Here is a 17,408-nt window from a genome sequence, read left to right as displayed (position 1 = left end):
AAGTAATTGGTCGATAGTCCTGGACCCTCGATAACCCGTGCGGTTTATGTACGGGGATAATAATGCCTTCTAGAAAGGCGCTCGGGACCACTGTCATCGGTGACATCAGCTCTTGTGCGATTGCCATCCACGTGGAAGCCAACAAATAGTGAAAACTTTTATAAAATTCGATGGGTATACCGTCAGGTCCAGGAGATATGTTATCGGAACCCGCCTTGATAGCGTCTACCACTTCATCTGTGGTTACGTCGTCTTGGAGGTCATACACTGCATCCTCCGGAAGAGTGTTCGTAGTAAGCTGAGCGACTTCTGTGATCGGTGCTGCAGAATGCGGTACAGCTGCGTATAGCCCGTCAAAATAAGCTTGGAGAGCACGACCGATGCTTTGTTCGGTCTCGTGCCGGCGCCCTTCCACATCAGTGAGGACTTGGATCAGAGCTCGTCGTCGTCGTTGTCTTTCCTGAAGGAGGTGGTACATCGACGGACGTTCTTGAGGGATTCGATTAGAAGCTCGAGAACGGACTACAGTGCCTTCCAAGTTACGCCGCATGATCAAGGAGATCTGCGCCTTCGTGCGTTGGACCATCGACTGCCGGGCTGGCGAGAAAGGCATCGTCGTACAGTCACGTAGAATGGTGTAGTAGAAGTGCAGGGTATTAGTTTGCCACGCCTTTAATTCCTTCCCATAACTCATCAGAGTCTTCCAAAGGGTCGGCTTTGCACAGGAGAGCCACCATGATAAGGTGGAGTCATAGGCTTCTCGACGATGGTGGCAACGTGCCCACGCTTCTTCGACCATACGGCGACAGTCTGAGGAGATCAGGTGAGCGACCTTGAGTTTCCACAGACCTCGACTATGCCACACTTGCTGTCTGGCGAGAGTGACGTCACAGAGGTATGCATCATGGTCTGAAAAGGCCAAGGGCCAGACTTCCGCATGACGTGTGCCATCAGCAAGGGAGCGGGTAACGTAGATGCGATCTATGCGGCTTGACGAGTGAGAGGTGTAGAATGTATAGCCCGGTTGAATTCCGTGGAGCTTCTTCCATGTGTCAACAAGTCGTAGACGGTCGATGAAAACTGAGAGAGATGCACAAGGGGAATGTCGCGGGAGTTGGTCCGCGGGCTCTTGTGTCGAGTTAAAATCCCCACCGAGTACCAAATCGTCCTGCGGACCGGTGAAGAGGGGTGTGAAGCTTTCGGCAAAAAACGTTTGTCGGTCATGACGGCGGCCAGTGCCGGACGGAGCGTAGATATTAATAATACGCACGCCGAACAGTGTGAGGGCCATACCTCGCGCAGTGGGGAGGTAGATGACGTCCTCTGCAGGGAGTCCGTCGCGTAGCAGGATGGCGACGCCGCTACCAGTGTCGGATGCGGGGGAAACATGGGTGTTGTATCCGGTGGGAACTAGGAAGTCAGCCACAAACACCTCTTGTAAGAGTGCTATATCCACATCCGCAGAGTAAATAGTGTCTCTGAACATGGCCAGTTTATGGGAGGCACGAGTGGTGGCAAGATTCATCGTGGCGATACGATATTGCTGTGTACGGCCATCCTCAGTATTTGCAGAACGTGCGGTATAGTAGCCGGCAGGTGGAGACCCGCCGGTGGTCCCGCAGTGGTGATATTTACTGACGGGGCGCCAGCCCCAGTGTCGCCGAGGTGGACTCCTGTGCAGACACGCTGGCAGTCTGTTCCACTTCTTCTTCAACGTCATCGGCCCAGGAAGCTGACGACGTGGACATGTGACGGTCACGTACTTCCGAAACGGGTGTTGTGGTTTCCGCAACATGAGTGGCAGGGGGACCGCCGTCATCATTCGTTGACAACGGCGAGGACACGTCCCTGGCTGGGAGAGTAGGCGTCACAGGAGGGGCGCCTGTTGCTGCCACATCGCGTGACTGGGCGCAATGTGGGAGATCACCGTCAGACATCAGGTCGACATCTCGCGGGGCCGTCTGAGAAAGGGCGTCATCGGAAGGCGTTCGTCGTCGTTTCCTGTGTTTGCGAGGCGACCGCTGTTTTCTGATGTGGCCTTCTGAGTCAGAATGTGGTCGTCCGTCGTCTGACGCCGAACCCGTCTGGACAAAGGCAGACGTCGGCACGACACCGAGGTCGACGTCCATGGTTCCAACAGGAACATCGGTTTCGGTCTGCAACCCGGACGGTCCTGAAGCGAGCACTGGTGGCGACGATGTGCTTGTGTCCTCGGCGCGTTGTGCTGCGGCGGGTGGCGTTGACGATGCTGTTGGCGCAATCGAGGTTGGTACGACGGGGTCCTGTGCAACCTTGGCGTAGGTGATGGGTAAGGACGTGACCGTCGAAGCCTGGGTCTCTTCACGTAACGGCGTCTGTATTAAACGGCGGTGTAAGCATTCGGAACGTACATGTCCCTCCTGGCCACATCCTGCGCACGTTCGTGGCTGTCCATCGTACACGACGATGGCCCTCACACCGCCAATCAGCAGGTACGATGGGACATGTTTCGTCAGCTCAATTTTTATTTGCCGGACGCCATTTAATACGGGGTAGGTCGTAAATGTTTGCCACTTCTCCGCGACGTGACCCAAGACGGTGCCATATGGTTGGAAAGCGGCAATGACCTCATCCTGAGGCACCTCGAACGGGAGCTCAAACACCCGCAATGTCCGGAGACCGAATCCAGCATGGGTGACTGTCACAACACCCATATGTCCATCAGAGTGTTTAAATTTCAGTCTGGTGGCATGGCGGTGAATTATGTCATTGCAAATTTCCTCCGTCGACATCTTGATGTAGACAACACTTCCAGTGATGGAAAAATGTATGCCGATTACGTCCTGGGAGTTCAAACGTATGAACTGTTCGACTTCGGAAGCTCTGGGTCGTGGATGTTCGGCCTGAAACGTTACTTTGATCGTTGCACGGCGGTACGAGTGCGCCATGGTGTACGTTAGTAGTGGACTCGATAGACACAAACACCGCGACGCGGAAGTAAACACCGCCGAGAGCGGAGCGTCGGACGGCGCGCGGAGCAGCTCCGCACGCTAGCACGGCTGAGAGCCGACTGCAATTATGAATCAAAGACGCTACCCCTAGACCACGGGTACCACGTGGCATAGACGCTTTCTATTCAGCCATCCAAGGCCTGTCACATGCTAGCGGCGCTGGGTTCATTTGTTTGCAACGAGTTGCTGTTTAAGATAAGTTACGAGACCCTCACCCTTCCGCGCTGCGGGGTTACTTTATGTATGTATCATGTGCCTAGCAGAGCCATAGCCCTTTTCGTTGGCTCTCATATGGCGCAGTTGCGCCGTTGTCCTACGTGTCCTACCAGTCATTTGCTGGAGGCCATTTCACCACACTCTCTCTCAACACCTATCCCGTTTTCGGACGTCCCGATGTCCTTCTTTTACTGCCGCTACTTTTTCCTTCACCTGAGCTACGTTCGCACTGCGATAATGCCAGCCCATTTGACATCCACGAAGGCGATCAATGACTTTCTTCAAATGCACAAGTCATCGAAGGTGGTTGAGGGGAAGCATCCCCACGTCGACTGGCGTGCTGTTTGGCGATCGGTGTGGTCTCCTTATCTTGACACTGACGTCCAGTTCGCATGGTAGCTTACAGTCAATGGGAAGCAAATATGCCAGTCAAGCCTTAGCAGGATTAACCTCGCAGACACCCCGTTGTGTGTCACCTGTGATGTTTTGGACACAAACGAGCAAAACCGGGAGTGCAGATCGACAGGAGAGATTACCCGTACGACTCCTCATCAGATACGTTCTCAACTGTTCCTCTTTCCGGACGCAGGCTGCTCTCGCAAGTAAAGACGAATTCTGTGAAGCGGATTTTTGGACACGTGGCTCACTACTTGTTTTGTTTGCTGATGACGACAAAAAAAATTAGATGCACTTCATTACGTCGACTGACGTCATAGTCTGATCTCTAACCAGAATGTACGGATTATGGGTCCACTAGAACCCAGTAGACGTGAGAACACAAAAGGACACAGTGGGCGACAGTCTGATGATCACCCCGCTGCGCCGGATGCACTCTGACATGGCAGAGGAATATTCACGGTGCTTGTGGGAAAAAAACCACAGAGGATGTGTGCCCGACCATTCAGCCAGAAATCTCCGAAAGACACCCAAAAGAGTCTTCCCTCAACGTAAAGCGATTTAGGAACCACCAGCCCAGCGTGGTTCGCTGTGTCAGTAAGACAGAGACAACAGCACGGCTACAGAACAAAAGCACCAGTCCAGCGGGGCAGGTGCTCCAGCCCAGTGACCTCTCTGTATCCCTAGCGTCCTACTTGGCCCATTCTTTCTAAGAATTCGCCAGGCAGTCTGGTCCTTTAGGAACAACTCTCTGTAACGACGTTCTTCCTTTGCAACATGTGCTAGTGAAACAGACCCCACAAAAATACGGAGAAAGGAAGGACAGATCTATCACCTAAGTAATCAGAGCGACGAGTTTTGGATTCTCGCCGGCCGCTGTGGCCGAGCAGTTCTAGACGCTTTAGTCCGGAATCGCGTTGCTGCTACGGTCATAGGTTTGAATCCTGCCTCGGGCATGAATGTGTGTGATGTCCTTAGGTTAGTTAGGTCTAAGTACTTCTAAGACTAGGGGATTGATGACGTCATATGTTAAGTCTCATAGTGCTTAGAGCCATTTGAACCATTCTTTTGTAGATTCTCTCAGTACCCAGTCACTGTCATTTCATAACATTAAGCGACACACTATCAACAAATAAACATCACACACGCAATGAGAATGAAAGGGTGCCAAACATAAACGGCTTTCACTTGAAACAGCAATGTCTGTGGTGTTTGAAACAAATTGTTATTGGAAGGGCATGACTCTAGTCTCCGTTTTTCCGTTGATTAGTATCTATTTACGATCAGTTTTCTTACGTCGTGTTACGTGGCTGCGAGCAGTCCACTACTGCTTATAGGTGCGTTGGACAGTTCGCACTGATACACCAAAAATTTGAGTATTTCATTCATGGATGTAGTCATCGGTATGCACAAACCCGTAGTCCTTTTCTTCCATTTGACGTCAACACGTCCATCAATATTACACCATAGAAGCGGCTGAGACATACACTATATGGCCAAAAACAGCCTGATACCTATTAATACACAACAGTGTGCGGGTGTCCACAGCTTGCCTCTATGATAGCTTGCCTCTCCTGGAGATGCTTTCACTGTGCTGTTTGAATACGTGTCGGGAGGTGGGGGGGGATGGTTACTCATTCTTCTTCAAGAGCCGAAACCAGGGTACGTACCGACGGTGGACGCTGGGTCTGGAGGGAAATCGAAGTACTGTCTCATCTCCAAAGTCTTCCATAGGTTGTATCGGCATTGTTATGGCACAAAATATAACGGGTTGAAATTTAGAAAATTTTATTAAAGCTCATTCACTTTACTACAAGCAAAGCGCGTGCACGCCAGAGGCAGAGGCACAGGCAAAACCAGGAAACAAGCAGTACGTCGCAAATGGATCAGGCGACGATACTTTACAACACTGCGCCAAGAGGGAGAGAATGAGCTCAGGAGAAAATACCACAGGTCAAAAAACTAACGTTATGACACGTATGTATGTTATCTCGTAAGAGATTTCGAAATAAATTGTACCTATTTCGAAACAACCAGTATCACAGGACCTACAAAGCAGTTATGGCGTGTTAAGGAAAGTGTGCGGCAGTGTCTGTGCTCTGTTTGATGTATTTGACACTTCAGAGCCTTGCTGATAAAGTTGCGGCTTTTATTTTAATGTCGTTAATGTTGCTTGGGAGTGTCTCTTCTGTGAGTTTTGCGTCCATGTTTTCAATAGCTAGATTGCAATCTACCACATGTACTGGCTTTATAATTCACGTATGCATTGACCTGAAGATGACAATACAACTGTGCCGAAACCAGAAACCAGAATATGTATCAACTGTGATGTGGTCAACAAAACTTCGATTTTGGAAGCTTTCAGAAGTTTCCAAGTAAGTATTGACGGATTTTGCGACTTGGGTTCAAAAATGGTTCAAATGGTTCTGAGCACTGTGGGACTTAACTTCAGTCCCCTAGAACTTAGAACTACTTAAACCTAACTAACCTAGGGACATCACACACATCCACGCCCGAACAGGATTCGAACCAGCGACCGTAGCGGTCGCGCGGTTCCAGACTGTAAATCTACATCTACATCTACATCTATACTCCGCAAGCCACCCAACGGTGTGTGGCGGAGGGCACTTTACATGCCACTGTCATTACCTCCCTTTTCTGTTCCAGTCGCGTATGGTTCGCGGGAAGAACGACTATCTGAAAGCCTCCGTGCGCGTTCGAATCTCTCTAATTTTACATTCGTGATCTCCTCGGGAGGTATAAGTACGGGGAAGCAATATATTCGATACGTCATTCAGAAACCCACCCTCTCGAAACCTGGACAGCAAGCTACACCGCGATGCAGAGCGCCTCTCTTGCAGAGTCTGCCACTTGAGTTTGCTAAACATCTCCGTAACGCTATCACGGTTACCAAATAACCCTGTGACGAAACGCGCCGCTCTTCTTTGGATCTTCTCTATCTCCTCCGTCAAACCGATCTGGTACGGATCCCACACTGATGAGCAATACTCAAGTATAGGTCGAACGAGTGTTTTGTAAGCCACCTCCTTTGTTGATGGTCTACATTTTCTAAGGACTCTCCCAATGAATCTCAACCTGGTACGTGCCTTACCAACAATTAATTTTATATTATCAGTCCACCTCAAATCGTTCCGCACGCACACTCCCAGATATTTTACAGAAGTAACTGCTACCAGTGTTTGTTCCGCTATCATATAATCATGCAATAAAGGATCTTTCTTCCTATGTATTCGCAATACATTACATTTGTCTATGTCAGTTGCCACTCCCTGCACCAAGTGCCTATCCGCTGCAGATCTTGCTGCATTTCGCTACAATTTTCTAATACTGCAACTTCTCTGTATAGTACAGCATCATCCGCGAAAAGCCGCATGGAACTTGCGACACTATCTACTAGGTCATTTATATATATTGTGAAAAGAAATGGTCCCATAACACTCCCCTGTGACACTCCAGAGGTTACTTTAACGTCTGTAGACGTCTCTCCATTGATAACAACATGCTGCGTTCTGTTTGCTAAAAACTCTTCAATGCAGCCACACAGCTGGTCTGATGTTCCGTAGGCTCTTACATTGTTTATCAGGCGACAGTGCGGAACTGTATCGAACGCCTTCCCCGGAAGTCATGGAAAATAACATCTACCTGGGAGCCTGTATCTAATATTTTCTGGGTCTCATGAACAAATAAAGCGAGTTGGGTCTCACACGATCGCTGTTTCCGGAATCCATGTTGATTCCTACAGAGTAGATTCTGGGTTTCCAAAAACGACATGGTACGCGAGCAAAAAACATGTTCTAAAATCGACGTCAGAGAAATAGGTCTATAGTTTTGCGCATCTGCTCGACGACCCTTCTTGAAGACTGGGACTACCTGTGCTCTTTTCCAATCATTTGGAACCTCTAGAGACTTGCGGTACACGGCTGTTAGAAGGGGGGCAAGTTCTTTCGCGTACTCTGTGTAGAATCGAATTGGTATCCCGTCAGGTCCAGTGGACTTTCCTCTGTTGAGTGATTCCAGTTGCTTTTCTATTCCTTGGACACTTATTTCGATGTCAGCCATTTTTTCGTTTGTGCGAGGATTTAGAGAAGGAACTGCAGTGCGGTCTTCCTCTGTGAAACAGCTTTGGAAGAAAGGTGTTTAGTATTTCAGCTTCACGCGTGTCATCCTCTGTTTCAATGCCATCATCATCCCGGAGTATCTGGATATGCTGTTTCGAGCCACTTACTGATTTAACGTAAGACCAGAACTTCCTAGGATTTTCTGTCAAGTCGGTACATAGAATTTTACTTTCGAATTCACTCAACGCTTCACGCATAGCCCTCCTTACGCTAACTTTGACATCGTTTAGCTTCTGTTTGTCTGAAAGGTTTTGGCTGCGTTTACACTTGGAGTGAAGCTCTCTTTGTTTTCGCAGTAGTTTCCTAACTTTGTTGTTGAACCACGGTGGGTTTTTCCCGTCCCTCACAGTTTTACTCGGCACGTACCTGTCTAAAACGTATTTTACGATTGCCTTGAACTTTTTCCATAAACACTCAACATTGTCAGTGTCGGAAGAGAAATTATCGTTTTGATCTGTTAGGTAGTCTGAAATCTGCCTTCTATTACTCTTGCTAAACAGATAAACCTTCCTCCCCTTTTTTATATTCCTGTTATCTTCCACATTCAGGGATGCTGCAACGGCCTTATGATCACTGATTCCCTGTTCTGCACTTACAGAGTCGAAAAGTTCGGGTCTGTTTGTTATCAGTAGGTCCAAGATGTTATCTCCACGAGTCGGTTCTCTGTTTAATTGCTCGAGGTAATTTTCGGATAGTGCCTAGAACCGCTCGGCCACCCAGGCCGGCTGCTACTTGGGATAGAACAATAATTATAGTGGTGCAACATCACCTTTCCATGTTTACGCTATAGTGTGGTTGTATGTCTTACAAGGATCGGCTCAAACGTACCAGCTGCTTTCGATAACGATCTCCTGTGACTGTTTGCATTAATTTCCGTAGCTTCGAGAAACTTCTTTCTTCCACCGACGTGCCGGTCTTCTACGTCAGAATCGCCGTTCTTGACGCGTTGGTAACATTCTCTTCACGTTCATTCACTAATAGGTGCTTTACGAGAGGTCTTACCCAGCATTTTATGAACCTCAACAGCAGATTTCTTCGTGTTAAAGCAAAAATTAAAACTTCCCACAAATAACGAGAACTGGGCTCCTAGTTTGACATAATTTTATAGCGCAGACGCAAATCGACTAATATTTTGATAGCTTTATGTTGATAAATACCTAAACTTATTTATGACACTTACGAGCTGCTACCTGCACAACCATTTGCCGCTACTGCTATCTATTGCAAAACGGCATGAGCAATGTTATAGATCTAATACATCACGATGTGCTCCCATCGTTAGCATGAGGTGTTACTCCAAACGTCAAGTGAATATGGCACATAAAATATTCTTACCTCCAGACAACTTTTCTGCTGCACGCTGCTTATTTCGCGTAAGGTATATGAAAACGATGATATTTACTAACTTAACGTCGTTCTCTGAACTTTATTAGTGATCCCAAGTAAAATACGCCAAGTAATTTTGCTCTAGTCACTTCATGCAACCTGTACGAAGCCTGGGCAGGTCGCTACTTACATAATATACTCTACTGGCTATTAAATTTGCTACACCACGAAGATGACGTGCTACAGACACGAAATTTAACCGACAGGAAGAAGATGCTGTGATATGCAAATGATTAGCTTTTCAGAGCATTCACACAAGGTTTGCGCCGATGGAGACACGTACGCGTGCTGACATGAGGAAAGTTTCCAACCGATTTCTCATAAACATAGAGTTCACCGGCGTTACCTTGTGAAACGTTGTTGTGACGCCTCGTGTAAGGAGGAGAAATGCGCACCATCAAGTTTACGAATTTGATAAAGGTCGGATTGTAGCATATCGCGATTGCGGTTTATCGTATCGCGACATTGCTACCAGCGTTGGTCGAGATCCAATGATTGTTAGCAGAATATGGACTCGGTGGGTTCAGGGGGGTAACACGGAACGCCGTGCTGGATCCCAACGGCCTCGTATCACTAGCAGCCGAGATGACAGGAATCTTATCCCCATGCCTGTAACGGATCGTGCAGCCACGCCTCGATCCCTGAGTTAACACATGGGGACGTTTACAAGAAAACAACCATCTGCACGAACAGTTCAACGACGTTTGCAGCAGCATGGATGATCAGCTCGGAGACGATGGCTGCGGTTACCCTTGACGCTGCATCACAGACAGGAGCGCCTGCGATAGTGTACTGAACGACGAACCTGGGTGTACGAAAAACAAAACGTCATTTTTTCGGATGAATCTAGGTTCTGTTTACAGCATAATGATGGTCGCATCCGTTGTGAACGCACATTGGAAGCATGTATTCATCATCGCCATACTGGCGTATCACCCGACGTAACCGTATGGGGTGCCATTGGTTACACGTCTCAGTCACCTCTTTTTCGCATTGGCGGCACTTTGAACGGTGGACGTTACATTTCAGATGTGTTACGACCCGTGGCTCTATACTTCATTCGATCCCTGCGAAACCCTACATTTCAGCAGGATAATGCACGACCGTATGTTGCAGGTCCTGTACGGGCCTTTGTGGATACAGAAAATGTTCGACTGGTTCCCTGGCCAGCACATTCTCCACATCTCTCGCCAATTGAAAACGTCTGGTCAATGGTGGCCGAGCAACTGGCTCGACACAATATGCCAGTCACTACTCTTGATGAACTGTGGTATCGTGTTGAAGCTGCATGGACAGCTGTACCTGTACACGCCATCCAAGCTCTGTTCGACTCAACGCCCAGGCGTATCAAGGCCGTTATTACAGCCAGAGGTGGTTGTTCTGGGTACTGATTTCTCAGGATCTATGCACCCAAACTGCGTGAAAATGTAATCACATGTCAGTTCTAGTATAATATATTTGATCCAATGAATACCCGTTTGTCATCTGCATTTCTTCTTGGTGTAGCAATTTTAATGGCCAGTAGTGTAGCAACCAGAAGTAGTGAGCACGGGAAAACACTTTATCTGCCAAAAGTAACACTAGCAATAAAGGATTCCATTGAATATCACGTCCACAGCCCTCTGCATAACAGAAATTTTAGTCAGAAAACTGGCCTAGTTCAGATTGTTACTGTGGGACTCACGTCCGTGACCGTACACAGGCCGGACAAGGCAGCGGCTGCTGCGGCCCGGCCGCCAGCGACGCCGGGGGCGGAGAGCCGTCCGCCGTCCCTGTCGCTGCCGTCTCCCGGCCCCACCGCCGCCCCCGTGCCGGCCTCACTGCTGCCCGGCGCCGCCTCCGCCCGCACGGGACCCACCGTCAAGTTCCTGTCCAAGCGCCGCTTCCGTCGCCTGCGCGCCAGCAAGAAGTCGTCCGCCGCCGAGGCGCTCGTGTCGTCTCTCGCACTCGTCGAGGGGCAGTCCACCGCCTCGGCAGAAGCTATCAGCGATGACGCGACCAGTGGCGTCCCTGCCACCACATCGTCGCCCACGGTAATTGCAGTTCTCTGTGTTTATTTTCAGCAAGAAAATGCAAAAACTGCAAGACGGGGTAGAGGAAAGTGGTGTTCACTCTGTCTGTAGTCTGTTCCGAATTACTTTAGATTTGATGCTTCGGAAGAAACACGTGGAGGGGCGGGACAGTGTTGCCATTTCCCGCAAAGAGCACACACATGGCCTTACATTTCAGTCATTTTTCTCAAACTCGCTAACTATCCGATGTATAAATATGGAACTGGCATCTACATATACATCTACATCCATACTCCGCAGGCCACCTGACGGTGTGTGGCGGAGGGTACCTTGAGTACCTCTATCGGTTCTCGCTTCTGTTCCAGTCTCGTATTGTTCGTGGAAAGAAGGATTGTCGGTATGCCTCTGTGTGGGCTCTAATCTCCCTGATTTTATCCTCATGGTATGTTCGCGAGATATACGTAGGAGGGAGCAATATACTGCTTGACTCCTCGGTGAAGGTATGTTCTCGAAACTTCAACAAAAGCCCGTACCGAGCTATTGAGCGTCTCTCCTGCAGAGTCTTCGACTGGAGTTTATCTATCATCTCCGTAACGCTTTCGTGATTACTAAATGATCCTGTAACGAAACGCGCTGCTCTCCGTTGGATCTTCTCTATCTCTTCTATCAACCGTATCTGGTACGGATCCCACACTGGTGAGCAGTATTCAAGCAGTGGGCGAACAAGTGTACTGTAACCTACTTCCTTTGTTTTCGGATTGCATTTCCTTAGGATTCTTCCAATGAATCTCAGTCTGGCATCTGCTTTACCGACCATCTACTTTATATGACCATCCCATTTTAAATCAGTCCTAATGCGCACTCCCAGATAATTTACGGAATTAACTTCTTCCAGTTTCTGACCCGCTATATTGTAGCTAAATGAGAAAGGATCTTTCTTTCTATGCATTCGCAGCACATTACACTTGTCTACATTGAGATTCAATTGCCATTCCCTGCACCATGAGTCAATTCGCTGCAGATCCTCCTGCATTTCAGTACAGTTTTCCATTGTTACAACCTCTCGATATACCACAGCATCATGCGCAAAAAGCCTCAGTGAACTTCCGATGTTATCGACAAGTATCATTCTCTTCTGGAGAAGCTACACTATGTTTTCTATTTGGTTTCATTTCTGACAGCAATTTTGAAGACGACGTATGTTGGGGTGGGACACTACAAATGTAGTGTGTGGACCTACAAGGTGAGAATGTGGGTCTCGCGGGAGGCGTGCGCGAGATAGTCCCTGCAGTCGCGCTGTCAGCTGTGCCCTCTGTGGCTCATGACAGTGGAGGTGCTAAATGTACTCGTATGCTACTACTAAAGACTGCATATCATTCCTCATTCTTTGAATGCTGTAATTTATGACTGCAATTATAAATCACCTTATTTATGTCATTTCGTTGTAAGCTAGCCATTTTTGTTACTGTTATTGTGGAATGAAAAAAATAGATGGATAGAGCTTCTGCCATGTAAGCAGGAGATCCCGGGTTCGAGTCCCGGTCGGGGCACACATTTTCACCTGTCCCCGTTGATATATATCAACGCCCGTCAGCAGCTGAAATTATTAATATAATTCTAATTTCGACGTATGAAAAGGTTACGAACATACCCTTCCTGCCGTTCGACATGCGTCATACTTTATTGTTATTGATTTTTAAGTAAACACACTAAGCGAACGAAATGTTTAGATTATATTTTCTACTGCTCCAAACCGTAATTTGTTGGGGCCTTATAGTACAATATAATGTGCTTTAAGTGTGACGCGCATGGATACCTCAGTAGTAGCCCGTTTAGTTTAACTGACGGAAACAGAGCGCTAGGTTTATAACTACATTGCTGTTATATTTTTCGATTAGACTTCCCACTTATGAGTAACATGACAAAAAATATTCCTGTTAATTGGGGTTGTGGTATTTGTCTTACCGGTTAGGAAGAAAGAGGACTAGTGACAACAGAATATACTTCCTCATTTTTGCAACAACTATAATGCAAGGGGCGACATGAGTTTCTTTTGTGCGATTAAGACCGAATTTCTGAGATAAACTTCATTCGGACTCAGTTGCTATTAAGGAGGTTTCCCGGGCTCGGAGCCTTATTTTATACTCATGTTCAACAAGCTTTTGTGGAAAAATTATTTTTTGATACAAATGTTTATTAATAAATTTATTAATAAAAAAGTAAATATCTTAAATACTATGCAAATAATTCGTGGCCAGTAAACTGAGGAGCCTTTGCAGCACAAAATGATGTCCAAAATACCTATCTGCGGATTGCGCAACTAAATGTTTCGCACGATTGAGGGTGAAGAACAAGTTGCTATCAAAATTAAACATATGTACATTACCAGTATGAAATTCTCCACCGGGTGAACCTGGGAAATCAAATTCCTTTAAGTTCATTTCAAAACGGCGGCCACCTGAAAACTTAGGTGCTGTAAATCGACTTATTTTGTTGCCTTTAAATGTATATACATAATAAACATTATGAAAAATTATTGTTTTTTGAGGTTCACGCTAAACTTACAAATGTCTGTTTTATTGAATCCAAAAGGGCACCCAGTTTTAGCGAGTACTTTTATATTAATCGTTTGAAGTAGTTAAACAAACTTTATCTTGAGAAATACACATTTAGGGTATTGAGTTCGATTTTTGTGCACACAAGTTTAAAATTTTGCAACTTACCATTAATCGTTACGTGGGCATACAGTAAAACTCCCTCTCCTTCAAAAACCGTTACATATGGGTTACTTCGAGAATAGTTACGAGCCAGAGGTCCTGTAGAGAGCTCATTGGCGGCGAAGGGGGGGGGGGGGGGGGGAATCTCTGTTGTGTTTTCTGATGAAAGCTGGTTCTGTCTCGGGCACAGTGATAGCCACGTGTTGCTTAGAGTGATGTCAGTTCAGGGTTTGCAAACAACCTAACAGGGTGCTACGCACACTGGACCTACACCTGTAGCTATGATCTAGGGTGCTATATCGTATGACAGCAAGACCACTCTCGTGGTTATCAAACGCAACCTGACTGCAAATTTGTACGTCAGTCTGGTCATTCGACTTGCTGTGCTGCCGTTCATGAACAGCATTCCACGGGGTGTTTTCCAATAGGATAACACTCACCCACATACAGCTGTTTTAACCCAACAGGCTCTACAGACTGTCGACATGTTGTCTTGGCCTGCTCGATCACTAGATCTGTCTCCAGTGGAGAACACACGGAACTTTATCGGACGACACCTCCAACGCCATTCGCAAAGAGCGTTAACCGTCCCGTATTTACGGACCAAGTGCAACAGTCACGGAATTACATTCCACAAACTGACATCCGGCACCTTACAATACAATACCTGCTTACACTCAACATTCTGGAAGATAATTAACGTAACAGCTTTTCACATCTGCAATGGCCTGTCTCACGCTTTTCATTAACCTGTGAGTTTTCAATCTTACTCAATTACATATATTACCTAGGAAAATATATACCTGAAAGTTCATCACCCTACATTAACTACTTTTTAGTGTTTCGATTTTTTTCAGTCATCTCATTTCTGAAACGGAGTCACCTGCCCAGTGTGACGACCTGTACTAAAGGGAACACCATTGGGATGAGTTAGAACGAAGACTTCGCAAAGACCCCAGCGTCCAACACCATTGCGTTCTCTGGATGGGTTCTTGAGGAAGAATTGGGTGCCGTTCCTTCAGAGACGTTCAGACACATCACTGAAAATTCCCCAGCGGAGTACAAGCTATTATAAAGGCAAACGGCGGACACACCGCACATTAATGTCCAGTAATAGTCTTCCGGATATTTCTGATCAGATAGTGTAAGTGTTGTGTAGAGAGATGTCGGAAGGAACTTTTCCCGCAACATATATTCTACAGCTGGTGGACCGCCGTCACTGCACATATCGAGTCGCTAAATCGTAAACCACACTGTGATTGAAGTTCTGCCTGATTTAGTATTCCGACTGTGACAGTACTTTACAGACCCGCCAAGTTAGCCGAGAGCGCTAACGCGCTGCTTCCTGTGACTCGGGTAGGAGCGCCGGCCGCGGATCGAATCCGAACGGCGGATTGACGACGACGGCCAGTGTGCCGGCCAGCCTGGATGTAGTTTTTTAGGCGGTTTTCCACATCCCCCTAGGTGAATACTGGCCGGTCTCCACGTCCCGCCTCAGTTACACGACTCACAGGCGTCTGAACACTTTCGCACTATTCCGTGGATTACACTAGTCGCAGACAGTTGGGGTACACTAATTCCGTCCCGGAGGGTACAGGGTGGCGGCAGGAAGGGCATCCGGTCACCCCTTACACTAACATTGCCACATCCGATTAACCATGCCGACCCTGCGTCTCCGCGGGAAGAAAGGCACAAGCAAAAGAAAGAAAAGACTGTAACAGTAATTTACAGAATATGGTCGTCATCCAAGAAGCCAAACCACGTACAATTTCAGAATGAGATTTTCACTCTGCAGCGGAGTGTGCGCTGATATGAAACTTCCTGGCAGATTAAAACTGTGTGCCGGACCGAGACTCGAACTCGGGACCTTTGCCTTTCGCAGGCAAGTGTTCTACTAACTGAGCTACCCAAGCACGACTCACGCCCCGTCCTCACAGCTTTACTTCTGCCAGTAGCTCGTCTCCTACCTTCCGAACTTTACAGAAGCTTCTATTAAGTTCGGAAGGTAGGAGACGAGGTACTGGCAGAAGTAAAGCTGTGAGGACGGGGCGTGAGTCGTGCTTGGATAACTCACTTGGTAGAGCACTTGCCCGCGAAAGGTAAAGGTCCCGAGTTCGAGTCTCGGTCCGGCACACAGTTTTAATCTGCCAGGAAGTTTCAAATCACGTACAATTTTTTGTTCGGTCGGTCTATAAATCGTAGTGTTTGTAGCGTTCTTACGACATCTGCACGACGAGGGAGCGCGGCGCCTCGCCGTATCCTGCAGTTTCGCAGTGCCGCCTGACATCCACTGTGCACGCAGGACGTGTGCGGCGACAGCACGGCCACCCTGGACGGCAGCGCGCCTGCCCTGGAAACGACGGCGTTCACCATCAGCAAGGCGGTAGAGCAGCGCAGCGCCGCGGCCGCCAACGCAGGGGCGGCGGTGGGGGCGGGGTTGGCCGCCGCCTCCAACAGCGTGTCGCCCGAGAAGTCGTCCACGCCCACCACCACCAACAACGGCTCTGCCAGCCACCAGAGCCACATGAGCGACATGTCGCGCTCTGAGATCCTGCACAAGGACGGCGGGCCAGGTGAGGCGCCCTTCCCCACAGGTTTCTAAACGCTCGCCTTATTAAGTTTATTTGCTGAGCAAAAGTGTAACCCCTTTCGCGTTTGTCCGTAACAAGTGGAGCATACGTTACTGACTAAACCACTTCCAAGCAGAATAGAGGAAGATTCAGCTAAGCTGTTCACCTCAAATATTTCCTGCCCCATTTAAGATATCGTAACTTTTTTTCACTCAGATGAACTGTGATTAAAGTCCACGCTAAACGCTGTATAGCCTTTCGTGATAGCTATGTTAATTACAGAGATATCGATGTAAGCTTCATTTTCATCTGCTGGTTGCACTGTAGGTAAAAATATTGTACAAAATTACAATATACGGCACTTAGTATTCATCGGTTTTGAACATTGTTGATGTTACGAACTAAAATGAAAAAAAAACGAAGAGTCCTGCCTGTCACCGTTTCCCCTACCATTAGATTAAAATGAGCTCTGATAACCTTCCGCTCAGTGGACCGTGGAGACATTAAACAACTTTTCTTGCAACAGAGAGAATGTTCTTGATTAATTAGCGGAACAGCGACAGACTACAGACCAGTAAGAGACAGGGAACAGTAATCAAAAGAACAAAATTCTTGAAAAAAACAAAGAAACGCGCGGGTGTTTTGGGACAAAAAGTGGGGCTTCGTCAGCCCACATTGTCGGACTGTTGGACGATACACAAGCTCGCTGTGGATCAAGCTATTTGTGCATAATAAGAAATATAATTACATGGGAAACTACTGCATCTTGTCCAGTACGTGGAGGGAGTATTGATCATAAAAGCAGAGAGGTATCTTGAGAATTTAGTATTACGAAACGAAAGCAATTACCCACGAGCAGCTGCACAATGAGAGCGCATTGACAGGGGCAGCGTGTCAAAGATTACCGCTCTATCGTTGATGGAACTACAATGGTGATGGTTCACGGTGTAAATCTCGCATTTGCATGTTAATCACAGACGAA

The 17,408-nt window shown here is 47.6% G+C and overlaps 1 protein-coding gene across 1 annotated transcript in view; it reads left to right on the top strand.

The window, feature by feature from the left end:
* LOC124788730 (5-hydroxytryptamine receptor-like) overlaps positions 1-17,408 on the top strand; it is a 56,574-nt gene that overhangs the window by 15,706 nt on the left and 23,460 nt on the right. The window contains exons 3-4 of the mRNA XM_047256012.1: positions 10,830-11,160; positions 16,159-16,429. Of these exons, the coding sequence (XP_047111968.1) occupies positions 10,830-11,160; positions 16,159-16,429 (602 nt within the window). The remainder of the gene's footprint in view (positions 1-10,829; positions 11,161-16,158; positions 16,430-17,408) is intronic.

Source organism: Schistocerca piceifrons, chromosome 3, assembly GCF_021461385.2.
Source record: "Schistocerca piceifrons isolate TAMUIC-IGC-003096 chromosome 3, iqSchPice1.1, whole genome shotgun sequence".
Taxonomy (NCBI): domain Eukaryota; kingdom Metazoa; phylum Arthropoda; class Insecta; order Orthoptera; family Acrididae; genus Schistocerca; species Schistocerca piceifrons.
Note: the sequence above shows the minus strand (reverse complement) of the source record. Positions and strands in the feature narration are given on the sequence as shown.